Genomic DNA, 22,980 nt, shown 5'->3' with positions numbered 1-22,980 from the left:
GCATCAGTCGTCTTGGCTGAGAATGTGAGAGAGATTCCCAAACCTGAGCCATTCTTTTTAGGTTACAAATCTGAGGAACTGTCCCAGATTGAGGTGTCATTAGAGGAGGTTTTGGAACAAATTGATAAACTAAACAGTAATAAGTCACTGGACCACATGTAGTTTGTAACGTATCATTTAAATCCGCTTCTGTATCAAATGACTGGAGGATAGATAATGTGACACCAATTTTTAAAAAGGGCTCCAGAGGTGACCCTGGTAATTACAGGCCGGTAAGTCTGACTTAAGTACTGGGCAAACTGGTTGAAACTATAATAAAGAACAATATTGTCAGACACATAGATGAACATAATTTGTTGGGGAAGAGTCAACGTGGTTTTTGTAAAAGGAAATCATGCCTCATCTATCCACTAGAATTCTTTGAGGGGGTCAACAACCATGTGGACAAGGGGGATCCAGTGGATATAGTGTACTTAGATTTTCAGAAAACCTTTGACAAGGTCCCTCACCAAAGGCTCTTAAGCAAAGTAAGCAGTCATGGGATAAAAGGGAAGGTCCTCTCAGATTGGTAAGTGGTTAAAAGATAGGAAACAAAGGGTAGGAATAAATGGTCAGTTTTCAGAATGGAGAGAGGTAAATAGTGGCGTCCCCCAGGGGTCTGCACTGGGACCAGTACTATTCAACATATTCATAAATGATCTGGAAAAAGGAGTAAACAGCGAAACAAAACTACTCAAGATAGTTAAGTCCTGGGCAGACTGCGAAGAGCAACAAAAGGATCTCACAAAACTGGGTGATTAAGCAACAAAATGGCAGATGAAATTCAATATTGATAAATGCAAAGTAATGCACATTGGAAAACATAATCCCAACTATACATATAAAATGATGGGGTCTAAATTAGCTGTTACCACTCAAGAAAGAGATCTTGGAGTCATTGTGGATAGTTCTCTGAAAACATCCACTCAATGTGCAGCAGCAGTCAAAAATGCGAACAGAATGTTGGGAATCATTAAGAAAGGGATATATAATAAGACAGAAAATATCATATTGCCTCTATATAAATCCATGGGATGCCCACATCTTGAATACTATGTGCAGATGTTGTTGCCCCATCTCAAAAAAGATATATTGGAATTGGAAAAGGTTTGGAAAAGGGCAACAAATTTGATTAGGAATATGGAATGGCTTCCTGTCATAAACATACAGATAAGGGTAGCATAAAATCCCTACTGGGCAGCTGTACTGAATCTTTACCTGTAAGGGGTTAAGAAGGTAATAAAGGGAGATATACCAATCTCCTAGAACTGAAAGGAACCTTGAAAGGTCATTGAGTCCAGGCCCCTGCCTTCACTAGCAGGACCAATTTTTGCTCCAGATCCCTAAGTGGCCTCCTCAAGGATTGAACTCACAACCCTGGGTTTAGCAAGCCAATGCTCAAACCACTGAGCTATCCCTCCCCCCACAAATAACCTGGTTGGCACCTGACCAAAAGGACCAATAAGGAAAGAAGATACTTTCAAGTGTGTGTGTGCACGCGCTCTGTTTGTTCCCTCTCTGGATGGAGAGAGAGACCAGGCAGGTAAAACATCTCTTGAAAACATACCTGAAATAATCCATTTTAGATCACAAAAATTGTAAGTAAGGGCAATGAAATGTGTTAGGTTATCTTTTGTTTTAGCTTGTGACTTTTCCCTATGCTAAGAGGTAGTTTTATTCCTGTTTTTTGTAACTGTGAAGCTTAGTCCAGAGGGGAGTCTCCTGTGTTTTAAATCTTTTTTTATTACCCTGTAAAGTTACCTTCCATCCTGATTTTGCAGGTGTGATTTTTACTTTTTTCTTTATAATAAAGTTCTTCTTTTAAGGACCGGATTGATTTTAGTGTTCTAAAGATAAAGGGTCTGGTCTATACTCACATTGCTAAGGCAATTAATTGGTATATTATTCTCAAGCCTCCCCAGGAAAGGGATATTTTGGGGGAATAGGGACTCCAAGTGACCCTTTCCTGAATTTTTGTGTAAATCACTTGGTGGTGGCTGGAACTCTTTGCCAGAGGATGTTGTGAAGGCCAAGACTATAACAGGGTTCAAAAAAGAACTAGATAAATTCATGGAGGATAGGTCCATCAATGTCTATTAGCCAAGATGTGCAGGGATGATGTCCCTAGCCTCTGTTTGCCAGAAGTTGGGAATGAGTGACAGGGAATGGATCACTTGATGATTACCTGTTCTGTTATAGAATCATAGAATATTAGGGTTAGACGGGACCTCAGGAGGTCATCTAGTCCAAGCCCCTGCTCAAAGCAGGACCAATCCCCAACTAAATCATTCCTTCTGGGGCATCTGACATTCACCACTATCAGAAGACAGGATACTGGGCTAGATGGACTTTTGGTCTGACTCAGTATGGCCATTCTTATGTTCTTATGAAGTAATTTACCCAAGTTCACCCAGCAAGCACCATAGAATTATAGGGCTGGAAGGGACCTCAAGTGGTCATCTAGTCCAGTCTCCTGCATTCATGGCAGGACTAAGTATTATCTAGACCAGGCCTGGCAGGTGTTTTTCTAACCTGTTCTTAAACAACTCCAATTCCTGCATAAAGCTTCCCCTGTGTGTTTACACTCAAGACCCATTTTTTCTCTGTCCCTGGGGACACTGGGTGCACCACTTGTCCCAGAAAGTCCATCCCACAGTCCTGGGGAAAGGGGAAGAAAGGCCAAATCTCACCTTTCTGCTGAACTGTTTCAACATTAGAGCTGCTTCAAAAGCATTGTGGTTCTTTTATAATGAAGAAAGTGTATTCTACCCAAACACTCCATATTTTCAAAAAATAGTGAACCATTTTTGCTCAATCTTTCAAAGAAGGAAATTCTCTCTTGGTTACAGACAAGGTAGGGAAAATGTCAGCCCGGAAAATAGGCTCTTTCCTTCCAACAAAACCTCACCCAAAACACAATCCCCATCAAATGAAAAAGTCATACCACCAACATGACACTTGAAGACCATAGGCTAGATCCTCAAGGGTATCTAGGAAATTAATGGGCGTTAGGTGCCTTTTTGTCTTGTCTATTTAGATGATCAGATCTGGCTTACTCTGTTGGTACAGTGGGGCCCTGATCTAAACCAGGGTCCCTAGATGCTATTGTAATAAGAGCAAAACCCTGCCAGAGCAGACCATTATTTTTAATCTCATAGAGTCATTTTGGTCTTATCAGCTGAAGGCTCTTCACTTTTCTCCACTTATCTCCTGGCTCACTGAGGCTGTGTTGCTTACGTCTGCAGTACCTGCTTCTGAGGAACAGGCATGTTGGTGGCACAAAATACTCTCGTCCTATTGAAGATAATGGGGTGTTTAAGGATTCTGGAACTGGCCTGGCTCAGTCACTGATTTGTGCAGGGGATTGGTCAAGTCTGAAGAAAAAGAAACACGTACAGCGAGATCATGCCTGAAATTTCTTGGGGCTTCATCTACACTAGGGGTGAAATCCTGGCCCCATTGAAGTCAATGGGAGTTTTGCCACTGACTTCAGTGGAGCCAGGATTTCACCCTGGGATTCTTTTTCCTGAAAATTTTTCCCAAGTAGCTACCACTGGTGCAGCACAGCAGGAATACGAGAGGACACCCGCTTCTAGTGCTTTTACCATCATGTTGTTCAGACTTGATGGGCCTAGCTCACCATTGTCTCACAACTTATGTAGTCATTTACACCAATGCCAAAGAGAGGTGATATGATCAAGTGGCTAGGGTACTGCACTCAGGAGACTGGTTTTTCTTCCTGACCCTGCTGTTGACCTCCTATGTGGCCCTGGGCAAGTCATTTCACCTCTCAGTGCTTCCATAGTATCTCTCCCCTTTGTCTTCTCTATTTAAATTGTAAGCATGTGGGAGCAGGAATATGTGCAGCTCCTAGCACAATAGGGCCGTGATCTTGGTTGGAGCCTTCAGGTGCTATAATGATGATGATGATAAATCAGAAGGGCGGTGTTTCACACTCACGTTACAGTGGCATCACTGACAACACAAGTTGCAGAGCAATGATGACTTGAGCCCACTGCATGGTGGACAATATGGAGCTTAGAATGCCGGTGACCACCTGCAGCCTTGTCTACACAAATGATCCTACTGTTGCATCCACTGATAAAGCTGCAAGAGTGGGAAATTACTCAGAAAAAGCATAGTGTAACCCCCAAAGAAACTAGGCAGGTGACGTAGAGAGCCTCACCAATGTGCAATCAGATCCGTTTTCAGTTGGGAGAGTGCAAGTAAGAAATCTGCCCAAGTAGCTATAACAAGTTGTCTGTTTCTCTTTTTAATCAAAGATTTCAGGGGCAAGGGAAGGCTTGTGCATGGCAATGAGAATTGAGAGCAATACATGAGTGGGGTCTAGCAGAATGATACAGCCACATAAGAGGTAAGTGAGGAAAGAAGACCCAGTGGTTCAGGCACTAGCTAGTGACTTGGGTTCCAATCGCTGCTCTGCCACTGACTCCGTGTGTGACCTCAGTCAAGTCCATTACCTTCCCTGTGCCTCAGTTCCCCACCTGTGCAATGGGGATAATAGCACTGCCCTACCCCACAGGGCTGCTGTGAGGATAAATACATTAAAGATTGTGAAGTGCTCAGATACGACAGCAATGGGGGCCCTGAGGAAGTACCTTAGATAGACAGTAAACTGCAATGGCATGATTCGTATCTGTGCTGGGGTCTGCAGCCTGTGCAGCTACGGCGATGATTAAAACAGCAGGGTTGAGAAGGCCACTGTTGAACTCATTTTCTCAGCAGGCAGAAGGGTTAAGTGAGCCCTGTGAGAATAGAGAGTTTAAGCACTCCAAATCCGGAGCCTGCTTCAGCTCCCCTGGGAGCCAATGGCACAACTCCCACAGACCCATCTGTGACACTACTCACATATCCTTCACAGAGATAGTTATATTATGAATATGGCATAACTAAGATATGTTTTATGCATGATGGATTATGTGAGGTATCCTATTTGTATGCATGTATCATTTCTGTATCTGAAGTTAGGAATATGGACTATGTATTAGTTACAAAAATGTTTGTGCCTGGGGAATGCCCTCCAGACAAAATGCAATTAGTCTGGCTGGTTAGTCAATGGGCCATTAGGGAGAACAATAGGATTCTGAAGGTGCTAATATCCCACCTTCCTAAGAAGCTTCCTGGGATGCTGTGTTGACACTGCAAGGTCATGTGATAATGTCACCTGGTACTGGACCCCATCTTGGCCTACTAGTATTTTTCCACTAATAGGGAAACTGGAAAACAAAGTATTCCCACCATATATAAATCCTATTTACGGCAGGGAAGTGAGTTAATCTTTGTTGGTTCTTCACTGAATCCCTGCCCAAGATGACTGCTGAAAACACCTAAGACTGATCTGGGGAAGAAAGGACTGGATCCAAGCTAGAAGGTGTCTGGCCTATGAAAGGAATATCTGGAATTCTAAGCTGCAAGCAAGAGTGGTTTGTCTTCAAGAATCTCTGCAACCTGCTTAAAACAACAGTTAGAGTGAGAAATTACTACGTGTAGCCAGTTTCTTTAGTGTCTTAAGCTTAGTTTGCATATTTGCTTTATTTGCTCAGAAATCTGCTTTGATCTGTTTGCTATCCCTTATAATAATTTAAAATCGATCCTTTGTAGTTAATAAACTTGTTTGTTTTCTCTAGACCAGTTTGTGCAATTCATAACTGGGAGGCAAAATGCTGTGCATATGTAAGGGGACTGTTGCCCCCTTACTAACATTCAGTGGGGGTGTTTTGGTTGCTAGCTCCCAGCACTAAAAGGGGAGGGATCAATTGCAAATCGGGACCCTGAGACTGACAGTCCCCAGGAACAATGGCAAGAGGCCAGTGCTGCAGGTCAGCCTGATTGACAGGGCGGGCCGGCTAATCAAGGAGACAGAAGGCCAGGGTGGGTCCCGTCCTCCGTGTGAGCAGGAATTTGCCTGGGTCAGACAGAGTGGGGCCGAGCTAAGGAGAAAGCAGGGGCCCAAGCTGAGCTGGAGAGCAGAGCTGTGCCAGATCCAGAGGGGCCAGAGCTGCAGCCAGAGGCACAGCCCAGGGAGAGCAGATCCTGTGCTGGGAGCAGAGCTGCAGCCAGAAAGCCAGGTGTGGTGAGCAACTGCGGCCAGCCAAGGGGGAACCTTGGTAAAAGTGCCCAGCGCAGAAAGACACCCCAGCCAAGGGTCCATGCAGGCCAGGCTGGGAGGGGGATCCTAACCTGACCAGGGGGCTGGCACTGGGAAAAAGGGTCCCACCACCCAAAGCCCGGAGGTGTGTGGTCATCACCATTGCAAGTGTCTAACCGGCAGCATCCCTGCAGCACAGCCAGGGCCTGAGAAGGAGGCCTGGGACCTACAAGGAACAGACTGAAAAGTACCTTGATGTCCAGAGACACTGTTTGTGATGTTCCCTGCCACAGAGCAGGGTGATGTGTTTTCCTGTAATCTTTCCCATTTTTTCTTATTCTTTTCTTTAAATTAATTGTTAAGTAAACAACTTGTATTTGCTTTAAATTGTATGGAATAATCAGTGGGTCAGGGAGGTGCCCAGTGCAGAGAGGGTACCCCGGAGTGGGGACACCTTAGCTCCTGTCCTAGGTGACCACAGCAGGGTTGGGGGTCGAGCCCCCCAGGAATCCTGGGCCCAGCCTTGTTGGGGCTACGAGACAATACCATTTTGAGTTTTCCAGAGGGGGTGAGCACTTGAGTGCTGGGCAGTTCCTTAGCTGAGTCTTCCAACACGGAGCTGATCTCAGTCTCTGTCTTTCTGCAGCTAGGTGTGTCCTTACCTATGTGTGTGCTGGAGGAGGCTTGAGGGCCTCGCTTAGCAGGCCAGTGTAAGGGAACACAGATTGGTGGAATCGGCAGGCTCAGTGGTATCCCAGTACATCAGGTGGCACCCCAAATTGGGGGCAATCCATCACACCATCTCTGCCTGGTAAGAGCTGATATAGTGGAAGTCATGTAGGAAGATACACAGACGGGGACAGATTCATGAAACAGGATCTCTATTTTTGGTTAAATTACAACTCACTGAGGGCTAGTCTACACTTACCGCGCGGGTCGACGCGGTGAGTTCGACTTTCCGGAGTTCAAACTATCGCGTCTGATCTAGACGCGATAGTTCGAACTCCGGAAGCGCTAGTTCGAACTCCGGTACTCCACCTCGGCAGCTGGAGTTAGCAGAGTCGACCTTGGAGCCGCGGAGTTCGGTTCCGCGGCGTCTGGACGGGTACGTAGTTCGAACTAGGGTAGTTCGAATTCAGCTACGCTATTCACGTAGCTGAATTTGCGTACCCTAGTTCGACCCCCATTCTTAGTGTAGACCAGGCCTGAGTGTGGGTGAAAGGGCCTGCTTTGAGACAGATAACCACAGCACTGACCCAGCTTGAGCAAAGTTCTTTCAACTGCCTCACTAATATTCTGGATAGGCCCAGGTAGACGTGGAACTTGAGGAGCCTGGTCCTCAGACCTCACTTGCAATGCGAGTTTGATGGAATATGTGATTAAAATGCAAGTTGTATTGAATTTAAGTTCTAGATACAAATTTAATGGCAGCACTTCACTATAAATATTAGGAAACTCACCAGTAAAGCTTAGGTAACGATTTTCAAAACTGTCTAGGGGATTTAGATGCAAACTCCAATTAAAATTAATGACATATTTAAAACCTCTAGCTGGCTCCATCTCAGCCGTGGTCTCTTGTTACTTATTAAATCAATCAATTCTGTGTATATCTTTAAGATAGGTGGCAGGAATAAGAAGCACAGCTCTTGTATACAAAGAAAGAGAGATTTCCTGGCTGCTTTGTCCATCTTGGGTCATAGCTGTATACTTCGTTACCAGTCCCTGAAGCACCTGCTCCTCTAGTCGAATAGTAATGGTGGAGTGGATACTGTTGCTGGTCATTATGTCTCAAGTGATGAATTTTAGCAAATTGTTGTGGTGAGAATACTAACATTTACAGCAAATCCAAACACCCTCAAAATGTCAGGGGGTTGTTTTCTGCACATTATGTTCTATTTCCATAGATACAGGCATGACTGATCATGCAACAGAGGTGCCCTCATTACTCTCCAGTAATGAAACTATTTATGAGTAATGAGGACATCTCCACCATACTCATGGGGATGTGTATCTTGGATAGAGGCACATAGTTTTTTACTTGGTTACACAGGTGAAGTTAATGGGAATAGTTTAGATTAACACTGGTGTAAGTGAGAGCCAAATTTGGCCCTATAGCTCCTTCCCTCTTGACACCTCTGCCAACATCCCCTTCCCTCCTCTTCCCCTGTCATAAACATACAGCTAAGGGTAGCATAAAATCCCTCCTTTACCTGTAAAGGGTTAATAACCTGGTTGGCACCTGACCAAAAGGACCAATAAGGGGAGAAGATACTTTCAAATCTGTGTGGGGAGCAGTGGTGAGCTGCAGCCGGTTCGCACCGGATCGCGCGAACCGGTTGTTAAATTTAGAAGCCCCCTTTAGAACCGGTTGTTCCCCATGGGACAAACTGGTTCTAAAAGGGCATTTAAATTTAACAAGCGCTCCCTCCCTGCTGCCCGGCCCCAGCTCACCTCAGCTCTGCCTCCACCTCCTGCCATGAACGCTCCTCCTTGCTTCTCCTCCCCCACGGCTTCCCGCGAATCAGCTGTTCGCACGGGAAGCCTGGGAGGGCTGAGAAGCAAGCAGGCTTCCCCGGCCCAGGAAGACGACGCTGAGGTAGGAAACTAGGGGGGGCCGTGTGCCCCGGCTGGTCCCCGGCCGCGGCCCGTCCCGGGCCGCCCGGCTCCGGCTCCGCGTCCCCGACCACCCCGGCCACCCGGCCGCGCCCCCCCTCCCCGCCTGACCTTCCCCGGCCACAGCCACGTCCCCCCCCGCGTTCCCGGCCGCGACCCTGCCCGGCCACCCGGCCCTGCCCCCACCCCTGTCCCCGGGTCCCCGCCCGGCCCCGACCCTCCCCAGCCCTGCAACGAGCCCCCCTGCGTCCCCCCCCCGTGTTCCTGGCACCGCGTTCCCGGCCGCGACCCTGCCCGGCCACCCGCCCCCCCGTCCCCGGGTCCCCGCCCGACCCTCCCCATCCCCAGCCACGGCCCCCCCACCCCAGTCCCCAGGTCCCCGCCCGACCCTCCCCGGCCGCGTCCCCCCCCCTGCGTTCCCGGCCGCGACCCTGCCCGGCCACCCAGCCCCCCCCCCGTCCCCGGGTCCCCGCCCGACCCTCACCGGCCGCGGAACGGCCCTGCGTTCCCCCCCCCCATCCCCGGCCGCGACCCCCCCGACTCTCCCCGACCCCCTCCGGCCGCACCCCCCCCCAGCCCTGCCGTGCCCCCACCTACCGGGATGCCCGGCTCTGGACACGGACCCCCACCTCCGGCCCGGCCTGGCCCCGTGGCTCCAGCAGCCCCTGCTGTTTTGCCAGGGGGCCGGGCTCCTGCAGCGCGGGTCTGGGCGTGGCGGCGGCCCCGGCTGCCCGGCTCCAGCTCTGGCCGCAGCCCTCCCTCGCTCCACCTGGCCAGCCACCTGGCTCCGGCCGCCGGGCTCCCGCCGCATCCTCCGGCTCCAGCCGCGCGACTCCTGTCCCGGCCCAGCCACGTCCAGGCAGCATGGTAAGGGGGTAGGGGAGTTTGGGGGTGGGGGGTCAGAGGGCAGGGAACAGGGGGATTGAACGGGGGCCAGGGTCCTGGGGGGGCAGTCAGAAAGGATCAGGGGTTGGATGGGGCGGTGGGAGGCAGTCAGGGGCAAGGGTTCCAGGGGCAGTCAGGGGACAGAGAGAAGGGGTGGTTGGATGGGGCAGGGGTCCTGGGGGTCCATCAGGAAAGAGAGGAGGGGTTGGATGGGGCGGCGGAGGGTACTCAGGGTACAGGGAAGGGGGGTGGATGGGGCAGGGGTCCCTGGGGGGGGCATCAAGGAACGCAGGGGGTTGGTTGGGGCAGGAGTCGGCGGGGGGTGGGCATGATTCCTCCTGGAGTGAGAAGGGAACCGGTTGTTATGATTTTGGCAGCTCATCACTGGTGGGGAGGTTTTGTTTGTGCTCTCTTTGTTGTTCTCTCTGGCACAGAGAGGGACCAGGACAGGAAAAACCATCTCCTAAAGCCCTACCTGAAATAAGCATCCTCGGTTACAAAAATTGTAAGTAATAGCAAGGAAATGCATTAGCTTATCTTTTGTTTTATCTTGTGAATTTTCCCTATGCTAAGAGGGAGGTTTATTTCTGCTTTTGTAACTTTGAAGTTTTGCCTAGAGGGGAATCCTCTGTGTTTTAAATCTTATTACCCTGTAAAATTACTTTCCATCCTGATTTTACAGAGGTGCTTTTACTTTTTTTCTTTATAATAAAGTTCTGCTATTAAGAACCTGATTGTTTTTTAGTGTCCTAAAAACCCAAGGGTCTGATCTGTGCTCACCTTGTTTACCTATTTGGTGGGTATATTATTCTCAAGCCTCTCCAGGAAAGGGGGTGAAGGGGCTTGGGGGATATTTTGGGGAAACAGGAACTCCAAGTGGTCCTTTTCCTGAATCTTTGTCTAACTCACTTGGTGGTGGCAGTGATACCATCCAAGGACACGGAAGAATTTGTGTCTTGGGGAATTTTTAACCTAAGCTGGTAGAAATAAGCGTAGGGGTCTTTTATGCAGGTCCCCACATCTGTACCCCAGAGTTCAGAGTGGGGAGGGAACCCTGACATCCCCCAAGTCATAACTTCTGCTGCCATTCTCTTTCCTCCCTATACCATTCTTGCTCTGGCCTACCCCATCTCCCCAAGCTCCCCTTGGTGGACTCTGGATGCTGTCTCACCCTCCCCCATTCCTGAGTAATGGAAAGGCTTCTTGCTTCTTTCACCTTCTCTTTCAGAATGGCAAAGATCCTTGCCCTCCCCCTCTGGAATGACTTAATGGTTTCACAAATCTCTCTTTAACCTCTAGTGTAGCTCTCAAATCCACTGCAGAACACTCTTTCCTTCACCTCTGGAGTGGATCTTGCCATATGCTCCAGTACCTCCTCTTCATGTCCTCTCCTCCTGCTCCAGCACCCTCAACTGCCAACTCACTAGCTGTGGGCAGGAGGCGTGGAGTGAGAATGACAAGCCATTGGCTGAATTTAATCAATCATGTGATATATCCATGTATTTAATTGGTGTGCTCTTAAAGGATCTCAGTGTGTTTCAGAGGGCTATTTCTTTATTAGCTTCTAGTGACACCATAAACCGCAGTAGTGGAGAGTCAGTGGTTTGTCACCAAAACCCTGAAATGGAATCTCCTTGTCTCAGTGTGTTAAATGTTTGTTTTATGGGCTTTAAAATTTAATAGTAGGTTAGCAATATGGGAGTAGGAAAGCTCTCACTCCAGTTTCTCATGGACAGGTATCTACATCATAAACTTATTAGCTCTTTTTCTGGCAGTCTCAGCAGTGAGAACAAGGAATGAATGGGTGGTGGATTATGAACTAACCTATCACCCTAGAGATAGTCCCACCAGGGCTGTTTGGAAGAAGCTTCCCCTGCAGCTGCCCATACTGTACCTCTCCCGCAGTTTGCAGAGGACTTCAGTTTCCAAGACAGTCTGCTACCTTTCATGAGTCCTGAGCTCACTATCAACATGATGCTTGCAAGAAGCCTGGGAAACAAGCAGGGAGAACTGGAAGTTCTGGCACAGTCAAGGAATTATAATGTGATTGCAATAACAGAGACTTGGTGGGATAACTCATATGACTGGAGTACTGTCATGGATGGATATAAACTGTTCAGGAAGAACAGGCAAGGCAGAAAAGGTGGGGGAGTTGCATTGTATGTAAGAGAACAGTATGACTGCTCAGAGCTCCATTATGAAACTGCAGAAAAACCTGAGAGTGTCTGGATTAAATTTAGAAGTGTGAGCAACAAGGGTGATGTTGTGGTGGGAGTCTGCTATAGACAACCAGACCAGGGAGATGAGGTGAACAAGGCTTTCGTCAGGCAACTAACAGAAGTTACTAGATCACAGGCCCTGGTTCTCATGGGAGACTTCAATCACACCGATATCTGCTGGGAGAGCAATACAGCAAGGCACAGACTATCCAGGAAGTTTTTGGAAAGTGTAGGGGACAATTTCCTGGTGCAAGTGTTGGAGGAACCAACTAGTGGCAGAGATCTTGACCTGCTGCTCACAAACAGGGAAGAATTAGTAGGGGAAGCAAAAGTGGATGGGAACCTGGGAGGCAGTGACCATGAGATGGTCGAGTTCAGGATCCTGACACAAGGAAGAAAGGAGAGCAACAGAATACGGACCCTGGACTTCAGAAAAGCAGACTTTGGCTCCCTCAGGGAACTGATGGGCAGGATCCCCTGGGAGAATAACATGAGGGGGAAAGGAGACCAGGAGAGCTGGCTGTATTTTAAGGAATCCTTATTGAGGTTGCAGGAACAAACCATCCCAATATATAGAAAGAATAGTAAATATGGCAGGCAACCAGCTCGGCTTAACACTGAAATCCTTGCTTAAACACAAAAAAGAAGCTTACAAGAAGTGGAAGATTGGACATATGACCAGAGAGAAGTATAAAAATATTGTTTAGGCATGCAGGAGTGAAATCAGGAAGGCTAAATCACACTTGGAGTTGCAGCTAGCAAGGGATGTTGAGAGTAACAAGAAGGGTTTCTTCAGGTATGTTAGCAACAAGAAGGTGGTCAAGGAAAGTGTGGGCCCATTACTGAATGGGGGAGGCAACCTAGTGACAGAAGATATGGAAAAAGCTAATGTACTCAATGCTTTTTTGGCCTCTGTCTTCAAGAACAAGCTCAGCTCCCAGACTACTGCACTGGGCAGCACAGTATGGAGAGGAGGTGACCAGCCCTCTGTGGAGAAAGACATGGTTCAGGACTACTTAGAAAAGCTGGATGAGCACAAGTCCATGGGGCCGGATGCGCTGCATCCAAGGGTGCTAAAGGAGTTGGTAGATGTGATTGCAGAGCCATTGACCATTATCTTTGAAAATTCATGGCAATCGGGGGAGGTCCCAGATGACTGAAAAAAGGCTAATGTAGTGCCCATCTTTAAAAAGGGGAAGAAGGAGGATCCGGGGAACTACAACCCAGTCAGCCTCACCTCAGTCCCTGGAAAAACCATGAAGCAGGTCCTCAAGGAATCAGTTTTGAAGCAGTGATCAGGAACAGTGAACATGGATTCACCAAGGGCAAGTCATGCCTGACTAACCTAATTGTCTTCTATGACAAGATAACTGGCTCTGTGGATGAGGGGAAAGCAGGGGACGTGTTATTCCTTGACTTTAACAAAGCTTCTGATACGGTCTCCCACAGTATTCTTGCCAGCAAGTTAAAGAAGTATGGGTTGGATGAATGGACTATAAGGTGGATAGAAAGCTGGCTAGATCGTTGGGCTCAACGGTAGTGATCAATGGCTCCATGTCTAGTTGGCAGCCAGTATCAAGAGGAGTGCCCCAAGGGTCGGTCCCGGGGCTGGTTTTGTTCAATATCTTCATTAATGATCTGGAGGACAGTGTGGATTGCACCCTTAGCAAGTTTGCAGATGACACTAAACTGGGAGGAGTGGTAGATATGCTGGAGGGTAGAGATAGGATACAGAGTGACTTAGACAAATTGGAGGATTGGGCCAAAAGAAACCTGATGAGGTTCAACAAGGACAAGTGCAGAGTCCTGCACTTAGGGTGGAAGAATCCCATGCACTGCTACAGACTAGAGACCGAATGGCTAGGCAGCAGTTCTGCAGAAAAGGACCTAGGGGTTACAGTGGACGAGAAGTTGGATATGAGTCAACAATGTGCCCTTGTTGCCAAGAAGGCTAACGGCATTTTGGGCTGTATAAGTAGGAACATTGCCAACAGATTGAGGGACATGATCATTCCCCTCTATTCAGCATTGGTGAGGCCTCATCTGGAGTATTGTGTCCAGTTTTGGGCCCCACACTACAAGAAGGATGTGGAAAAATTGAAAAGAATCCAACGGAGGGCAACAAAAGTGATTAGGAGGCTGGAGCACATGACTTATAAGGAGAGGCATAGGGAACTGGGATTATTTAGTCTGCAGAAGAGAAGAATGAGGGGGGATTTGATAGCTGCTTTCAACTACCTGAAAGGAGGTTCCAAAGAGGATGGAGCTCGGCTGTTCTCAGTGGTGGCAGATGACAGAACAAGGACTAATGGTCTCAAGTTGCAGTGGGGGAGGTTTAGTTTGGATATTAGGAAAAACTTTTTCACTAGTAGGGTGGTGAAGCACTGGAATGGGTTACCTAGGGAGGTAGTGGAATCTCCTTCCTTAATGGTTTTCAAGGTCAGGCTTGACAAAGCCCTGGCTGGGATGATTTAGTTGGGAATTGGTCCTGCTTTGAGCAGGGGGTTGGACTAGATGACCCCCTATGGTCCCTTCCAACCCTGATATTTTATGATTCTATGATTTATCTGTTGCTGTATTCATAGGTGCTGGAACTAAGGGTTGAAGTGGTTTCAATCATATACAGCTTTTACAGTTTGGTTCAATGGCTCTCAGCACCCCCGCTATACAAATTGTTCTAGGACCCCTGTCTATACTGCAGTTTTTAAATTCTGGCATATATATGTGTGTATATACACACACACCTTATATGTTCATGCAGTATCTCTGTGATCATTTGCAGAACCACATGATAAATAATCTGCCACTTTTACTACCTCCCCTGCACTCTGCCCACTAAATCCATCCCCCTGGGACTTATTCTAACTCTCTGGGGTGCTCCAAACAGACACCATTTAAAAAAGCAATCAACTTGCAAAACAAATGTTTCCTCTCTCCCCTCCCCACTGTAATGACATCTATTTGGAGCCCAGGATAAGTTAGGTTCAGTACTACAGGAGTAGCAGCTTTTCTGTGCATAAAAATGTTATTATGAAGTCCATTTACTCATAGGGTAGATGCTACCATAAAACATACATAATACCAATAATGGCCATAATAATAGCTTGGTGCTTTCAGAGTTGATTCCCAGGCCTTCACACTTATTTCCAGTCCTGTAATGTCCTCAAATAAAATGATCATGACTTTGAAGTTCTATAGGTATAGAAAAGCCATTTAAAGACATTTTTAGAGGTTTTAATACTCCCTCTAAGCCTGGGACTTTGGACTCATGGAGAAAACATTTCCAAAGACCTTATCACCCACAGTGGCAGACTGATTTACACATTTTTGAAAATCTGGTTCATGGTAACAGAGGCCAGATTCAGCAGAGTTCTTACACACTTGCTTAATGTTAAGCACATGCATCAAACCCATTGAAGTCAATGGTACTTAAGCATGAGCTGAAGTACTGTGCTCAACAAGGAGGGATGGAAGCATGTGCATAAAGGTAAGCACTGTGCTGAATCCCAGCCTCATGCTTTACAGGTGCAGGGATTTTTTAAAAACTCTCTTAAAATATTCCTACATATTTTTCTGTAATAAGTGTGGCATGTCGAGAATACAGGTTGGTGGGTGGGGAGTGGGATTAAAGGGGCTGGGCATTCATTGGGGATGGTCTGCATACTTCCCCATTGTGAATAGTGTGCCCAGATCCCAAGTGCACAATGACTGAACCTCTACACCAGCCAGTTCTCTCTCCCTCTCATGGAGGTCATCTAGTCTAGTCCCCTGCACTCAAGGCAGTTCTAAGTATTATCTAGAGTCATCCGTGACAGGTGTTTGTCTAATCTGCCATTAAAAATCTCCAATGATAGAGATTCCACTTCCTCCCTAAGCAATTTATTCCCGTGCTTAACCACCCCGACAGTTAGGAAGTTTTTCCTAATGTCCAACCTAAACTGCCTTGGCTGCAATTTAAGCCCATTGCTTCTTGTCCTATCCGCAGATGTTAAGGAGAACAATTTTTCTCCCTCCTCCTTGTAACAACCTTTTATGTACTTGAAAACTATTATCATATTCCTCCTCAGTCTTCTCTTCTTCAGATTAAACAAACCCACTGTTTTTCAATCTTCTCTCATTGGTCATGTTTTCTAAACCTTTAATCATTTTTATTGTTTTTCTCTGGACTTTCTCTAATTTGTTCACATCTTTCCTGAAATGTGGGGCCCAGAACTGAACACATTCATGTCTACAGAATGTTGTACAGAATTATTCCTGTGCTTTGATCCCTGTTATGTTATCTCCCATTTCCCTCTCTCTTTGGGGGTTTAATAAAATTTCATTTTGTGTCATTCCCACAAGGGGAAAGGCAATTCTTGATTTAGTCCTGAGTGGAGCGCAGGATCTGGTCCAAGAGGTAACTATAACAGGACCGCTTGGAAATAGTGACCACAATATAATGGCATTTAACATTCCTGTGGTGGGAAGAAATCCTCAGCAGCCCAACAGTGTGGCATTTTATTTCAGAAAGGGGAACTATGCAAAAATGAGGAGGTTAGTTAAACAGAAATTAAAAGGTACAGTGACTAGAGTGAAATCCCTGCAAGCTTCATGGACACTATTCAAAGACACCATAGTAGAGGCCCAACTTAAATGTATACCCCAAATTAAAAAACACAGTAAAAGAACGAAAAAAGAGCCACTGTGGCTTAACAACCATGTAAAAGAAGCAGTGAGATAAAAAGGCATCTTTTAAAAGGTGGAAGTCAAATCCTAGTGAGGTAAATAGAAAGGAGCATAAACACTCCCAAATTGAGTGTAAAAATGTAATAAGAACAGCAAAAAGGAGTTTGAAGAACAGCTAGCCAAAAACTCAAAAGGTAATAACAAAATGTTTTTTAAGTACATCAGAAATAGGAAGCCTGCTAAGCAACCAGTGGGGTCCCTGGATGATCGAGATACAAAAGGAGCACTTAAAGACAATAAAGTCATTGCAGAGAGATTAAATGAATTCTTTGCTTCAGTCTTCACGGCTGAGGCTGTTAGGGAGATTCCCAAACCTGAGCCGTCCTTTGCAGGTGACAAATCTGAGGAATTGCCACAGATTGAAGTGTCGTTAGAGGAAGTTTTGGAATTAATAGTTTTTTTTTTAAATTAATTAAAAGTTTTCTTTTCTCCTGCTGATGATAGCTCATCTCAATTGATTGGCCTCTTACAGTTGGTACGGCTACTTCCACCTTTTCATGTTCTCTGTATGTAAAAATATCTTCTTGCTGTATGTTCCGGTCTATGCATCCGATGAAGTGGACTGTAGCCCGCGAAAGCTTATGCTCAAATAAATTTGTTAGTCTCTAAGGTGCCACAAGTACTCCTGTTCTTTTTGTGGAATTAATTGATAAACTTAACAGTAAAAAGTCACCGGGACCAGATGGCATTCACCCAAGAGTTCTGAAAGAACTCAAATATGAAATTGTGGAACTATTAACTAAGGTTTGTAATCTGTCCTTTAAATCGGCTTCTGTACCCAATGACTGGAAGTTAGCTAATGTAACACCAATATTTAAAAAGGGCTCTAGAGGTGATCCCAGCAATGACAGACTGGTAAGTCTAACGTCAGTACAGGGCAAATTAGTCGAAACAATAGTTAAGAATAAAATTGTCAGACACATAGAAAAGCATAAACTGTTGAGCAATAGTCAACATGGTTTCTGTAAAGGGAAATCGTGTCTTACTAATCTATTAGACTTCTATGAAGGGGTCAATAAACATATGGACAAGGGGGATCCAGTGGACATAATGTACTTAGATTTCCAGAAAGCCTTTGACAAGGTCCCTCACCAAAGGCTCTTCCATAAATTAAGCTGTCATGGGATAAAAGGAAAGGTCCTTTCATGGATTGAGAACTGGTTAAAAGACAGGGAACAAAGGGTAGGAATTAATGGTAAATTCTCAGAATGGAGAGGGGTAACTAGTGGTGTTCCCCAAGGGTCAGTCCTAGAACCAATCCTATTCAATGTATTCATAAATGATCTGGAGAAAGGGGTAAACAGTGACATGGCAAAGTTTGCAGATGATACTAAACTGCTCAAGATAGTTAAGACCAAAGCAGACTGTGAAGAACTTCAAAAAGATCTCACAAAAGTAAGTGATTGGGCAACAAAATGGCAAATGAAATTTAATGTGGATAAATGTAAAGTAATGCACATTGGAAAAAATACCCACAACTATACATACAATATGATGGGGGCTAATTTAGCTACAACGAGTCAGGAAAAAGATCTTGGAGTCATCATGGATAGTTCTCTGAAGATGTCCATGCAGTGTGCAGAGGCAGTCAAAAAAGCAAACAGGATGTTAGGAATCATTAAAAAGCAGATAGAGAATAAGACTGATAATATATTATTGCCTTTATATAAATCCATGGTATGCCCACATCTCAAATACTGCGTACAGATGTTGTCTCCTCATCTCAAAAAAGATATACTGGCATTAGAAAAGGTTCAGAAAAGGGCAACTAAAATGATTAGGGGTTTGGAGAGGGTCCCATATGAGGAGAGATTAAAGAGGCTAGGACTCTTCAGCTTGGAAAAGAGGAGACTAAGGGGGGATATGATAGAGGTATATAAAATCATGAGTGATGTGGAGAAAGTGGATAAGGAAAAGTTATTTACTTATTCCCATAATACAAGAACTAGGGCTCACCAAATGAAATTAATGGGCAGCAGGTTTAAAACAAATAAAAGGACATTCTTCTTCACGCAGCGCACAGTCAACTTGTGGAACTCCTTACCTGAGGAGGTTGTGAAGGCTAGGACTATAACAGCATTTAAAAGAGAACTGGATAAATTCATGGTGGTTAAGTCCATAAATGGCTATTAGCCAGGATGGGTAAAGAATGGTGTCCCTAGCCTCTGTTCATCAGAGGATGGAGATGGATGGCAGGAGAGAGATCACTTGATCATTGCCTGTTAGGTTCATTCCCTCTGGGGCACCTGGTATTGGCCACTGTTGGTAGACAGATACTGGGCTAGATGGACCTTTGGTCTGACCCGGTACTGCCGTTCTTATGTTCTTATGAGGCATTCAGTGGCAGGGGCCAGGAAAGAATTAAGTGGGCGCAAAGAGCAGAGGCGACCTTCCTTAGAGGTTTTTAAGGTCAGGCTTGACAAAGCCCTGGCTGGGATGATTTAGTTGGGTTTGGTCCTGCTTTGAGCAGGGGTTGGACTAGATAACCTCTTGAGGTCCCTTCCAACCCTGAGATTCTATGATTCTATGATACTGAGGCTAATGAGGGAGCAAACGGACATGATGAAGCATCTGTTGGAGCTGCAGGAAAGCCAACAAGAGCACAGACCCCCACTGCATCCACTGTATAACCGCCTAACCTCCTCCCCCAAGTTCCATATCCGCCTCACCCAGATGTCCAAGAACACGGGGAGGAGGCTCCAGGCACCCAGCCACTCCACTGCAGAGGATGGCTCAAGCAACAGAACGCTGTCATTCAGACAATTTGATTGTTAGTGTGACTACAATAAACAATGTGGCCTTGTCCTTCCCTCCTCCCCCACCCTACTCGGGCTATCGCCACTGGCTTCTCAACTGTCAGGGAACCTCTCATCTTGGTATTCCTGCGCTTCAGGGTGGGGGAAAGCAACTCACAGAGTTCCAGGAAAGTGGACTTACGCATGCGAAAGTTTTGCAGCCACTGGGAATCATCCCATACCTGCAACACTGTGCAGTCCCACCAGTCTGTGCTTGTTTGCCAGCCCCAGTGCCACCATGATGTGCCAATTGCCACAGCCCGTGCTTTCAGGAATGTCTGTGTCCATGTCCTCATCAAAATCCTCCTCATGCTGGTGTCTCTTAGCCCGGTTCTTTACATACTTCAGTATAATGCACGAGATGTTTACAATGCTCACAACAGCAGCGGTGATGGTGAGCTGAGCAGGCTCCTTGTTAGTCGTGGTATGGCATCTGCATGGGTAACCTAGGAAAAAAGGCGTGAAACAATTGTCTGCCGTTGCTTTCACAGAGGGAGGGGTGACTGACGACATGTGCCCAAAACCACCCGCGACAATGTTTTTGCCCCATCAGGCAGTGGGAGCTTAACCCAGAATTCCAATGGGCAGCAGAGACTGTGGGATAGCTACCCACAGTGCACCGCTCCGTGAGTTGAAGCTAGCCATGGTAGTGAGGACACAGTCCGCCGATTTAATACACTTAGTGTGGACATACGCAATTGACTGTATAAAATCCATATCTAAAAATCGACTTCTATAAAATGGACCTAATTTCGTAGTGTAGACAAACACATCCCTCAGGGGAGAGGGGGGGCAGGTCTGTAATCCTGCCAGAGGTTTGAGTTTTCTAATCTACAGGAACATTTCAAAATTGACACCACCCCTGCTGAAGGAAAGTTCACAATCCCCCCAGCTGGGTGTTGGAGTGTGTTTCACACCAGTCTGTGCAGGTCCTGTCACAGGCTGCAGGGGTGGGGCGAGATGCTAGGCGAAAGTACTGCCGAGCGAGGGGGCTGGTCAGGCTGAGGCAGCATGTGCTGTGCGTGTGCACGGTGAAGTCACTCCGCTGCTGGCTGCAGTTCCTCGAAGTCAGAACTCCGGTGACTGACACATCCCGCTGCCATAGACCGCTGGAGAGCGGACTACGCCGCCAGTGACTGACAGCAGCCTGCTGAGAAATCTGTACCGCTCTTCTCAGGGGAGGCGGGGGATTCCCTCCTTCACCAGCGTACAGGCTGCCGGCTGGTCCCGCACAGCGTGCACGGGCGTGGCCTTTTCCCGGTTTAGTTTTATTTTAAATAAATACAAAGGGAAGGGAAATAAAGAGAGCGGAGGACTTAGACCCCCACGTACAATAGACACGACTATCCTCCATCCATTAGGCCAAATTCATCCTTGCGGTAACTAGTTGGGCTGCAAAGCCAGGGCACCGGGAGCAGTTCGCAAATCTACGAGTTTAGAAAAGCTGGTATGAAAAATAGCCACTCCGAATAGCCTCCATCCATTAGCGCGCATGACCAAATCCCCCTCCCTAGGAATGCGCCTGGCTGTGTCCTGACCCCAGCTCTTCGGCATCCCTTAAGGGAGGTTCAGTGCAGGGCTGTGCAGCGACAGAGGCTCTCCAGGGCAGCACCAGTCTCCTGGGAGACGCGGTGAGTCTGGGGTGAGCTGCTGAGTCAGCTGCCCCCTGCCAAGTGGTTTCCCCACGTCCCCGGGAGAGCCCAGGCTTTCCACCCCCTCCCGACATCAAACCCAGCCTGCCTGGTTTGCGTGGAGGGGGGGTGTCTTTGAAATATAGCTTTGGAATGGCCGCTACAGATCCAACCCCGCCGGGGGAGACAGACAGTAACGTTTACAGGACTCAGGGGAACGCAAGACAAAGGGAAGCCTGAAACCCAACCATGGCTTGCGTTGCCGGCGTGTAGAGAGTAAGATAGGCTTCCTTCCAGCCCAACCTGCGACCGAAACGCCGCGCGTCCCTCAGACCCTCGCTTTGCATGCAAGCACGTGTCCAGCACGCCAGCTTTTCAAGGTGAACTGGTCCGGCTTTAGCTTTGCATTTTTCCCCTTTCACCAAAGCCACAGTGTTTGCGGGAGCAAAACTGCAATGACACAGCCACAACTCCAAGAAAGAACGGAAATGAACCTGTCTTGGTCTTTTTAACATTTGTAATACATTACCCCCAAGTAGTTTCCTCTGAAACTAAACCGTACAATAATCCTACTCAATGAGCGAAGAGAACCCCGGGATCTCGGACCAGGAGCAGCGCTGCAGTGCCCAGTCCGAATGGACATTGCAGGCTGCGCTCAGAAATATTGCAGTGTCCATCTAGCTCTACGCCACCTGCCCAGCCAGACGTTGCCCTTTTAAGAAGCCGGGGTGATGGCTCAGGTAGGCAGAGCCTGTTTGCAGTAGCGCTCCTATGGCAACCCAATTGAATCCGATAGCCTCATGAATATTCCCAGTCCCGGCAGCTGCAGGAGGGATGAGGAGGGCAGTGATGTCAGCAAGCTGGGGATGCTGCAAGTTGCGGTTAATTGTGGCTTAGTGGCTGGGGGGTGAGGAGTGGAGGCGCCCCGGGGTGATGTGCGCTGTGCCGGAGCCGCAGCCCCAGCCCGTTCGCAGGCGGCATGGCCACGGCTGCTGCGGCCGCTGGGCAAGCCCTGAGTGCGGCTCTGCCCTAGACTTGCCCGGCGGCGGGGCTCGGGGCGGCCCTGGATTGCAGTGACCCCGCCCCCCGGGGAGCAGGCAGCAAGGAGCCGAACCGGGACGGGGGGGTTGCCGTCCCCTGGCGTGGCCGCGGAGCCGAGCCTGATGCAGAGCCAGTGGCCGGCACGCTCCGGCGAGGAGATGACACGCCTGCCGCCGGCCCCCCCTGCCCGGTGAGCTGGGGTGCGGGAGGCCGGGGCCCCGGGGCTGAGCAGCCGCCATGGACAAGCTGCCCCCCGCCATGCGCAAGCGGCTCTACAGCCTGCCCCAGCCCGGTGGGTCCAAGGCGTCGATCATGGACGAGGAGGGAGACGGCGACAAGGACACCCGCAGGCGGAGCATCCGCCTCAAGCCGTTGCCCGCGGCGGGGGGCACCCGGGGAGATGCCGGCCCGGAGCCGGGCGCCAAGAGCAGCACCAACGGGGACTGCCGGCGCTTCCGCGGCAGCCTGTCCTCGCTGGCCAGCCGGCACCTGCACGACGCGGCCGAGGGCACGCGGCTCATTGGGGGCGAGGGGGAGGCGGCCTCCCCCGGCGAAGAGCGGAGCCCCCCGAGCGGCGGGGAGCCCGGGCCCCCGCCGGCCTCCGCCCCGTCCCCCCCGCCGGAGCCACATGCCCTGCCCGCCTCCGCCTCTATCAAAGTGGAAGGCGGGGCGGGGGGCGACCAGATCACCCCGGACGAGGAGCTACGGCTGGGCCAGGCCGGCTTCATGCAGCGCCAGTTCGGGGCCATGCTCCAGCCGGGGGTCAACAAGTTCTCGCTGAGGATGTTCGGCAGCCAGAAGGCGGTGGAGCGGGAGCAGGAGCGGGTCAAGTCTGCCGGGTTCTGGATCATCCACCCCTACAGCGACTTCAGGTACTGAGACCCCGCCAGCCCAGAGCCCCCGCCCCGCCAGCCGTGTCCAGC

The 22,980-nt window shown here is 48.4% G+C and overlaps 1 protein-coding gene across 1 annotated transcript in view; it reads left to right on the top strand.

The window, feature by feature from the left end:
• The first annotated feature begins 21,805 nt into the window (after window positions 1-21,805).
• HCN4 (hyperpolarization activated cyclic nucleotide gated potassium channel 4) overlaps window positions 21,806-22,980 on the top strand; it is a 175,025-nt gene continuing 173,850 nt past the window's right edge. Inside the window, exon 1 of the mRNA XM_044978649.1 lies at window positions 21,806-22,929. Coding sequence (XP_044834584.1) covers window positions 22,295-22,929 — 635 coding nt within the window. The 5' untranslated portion in view covers window positions 21,806-22,294. The remainder of the gene's footprint in view (window positions 22,930-22,980) is intronic.

The sequence above is a fragment of the Mauremys mutica genome, chromosome 11 (genome assembly GCF_020497125.1).
Source record: "Mauremys mutica isolate MM-2020 ecotype Southern chromosome 11, ASM2049712v1, whole genome shotgun sequence".
NCBI lineage: Eukaryota > Metazoa > Chordata > Testudines > Geoemydidae > Mauremys > Mauremys mutica.
This window is presented reverse-complemented; position numbering and strand designations above follow the sequence as displayed.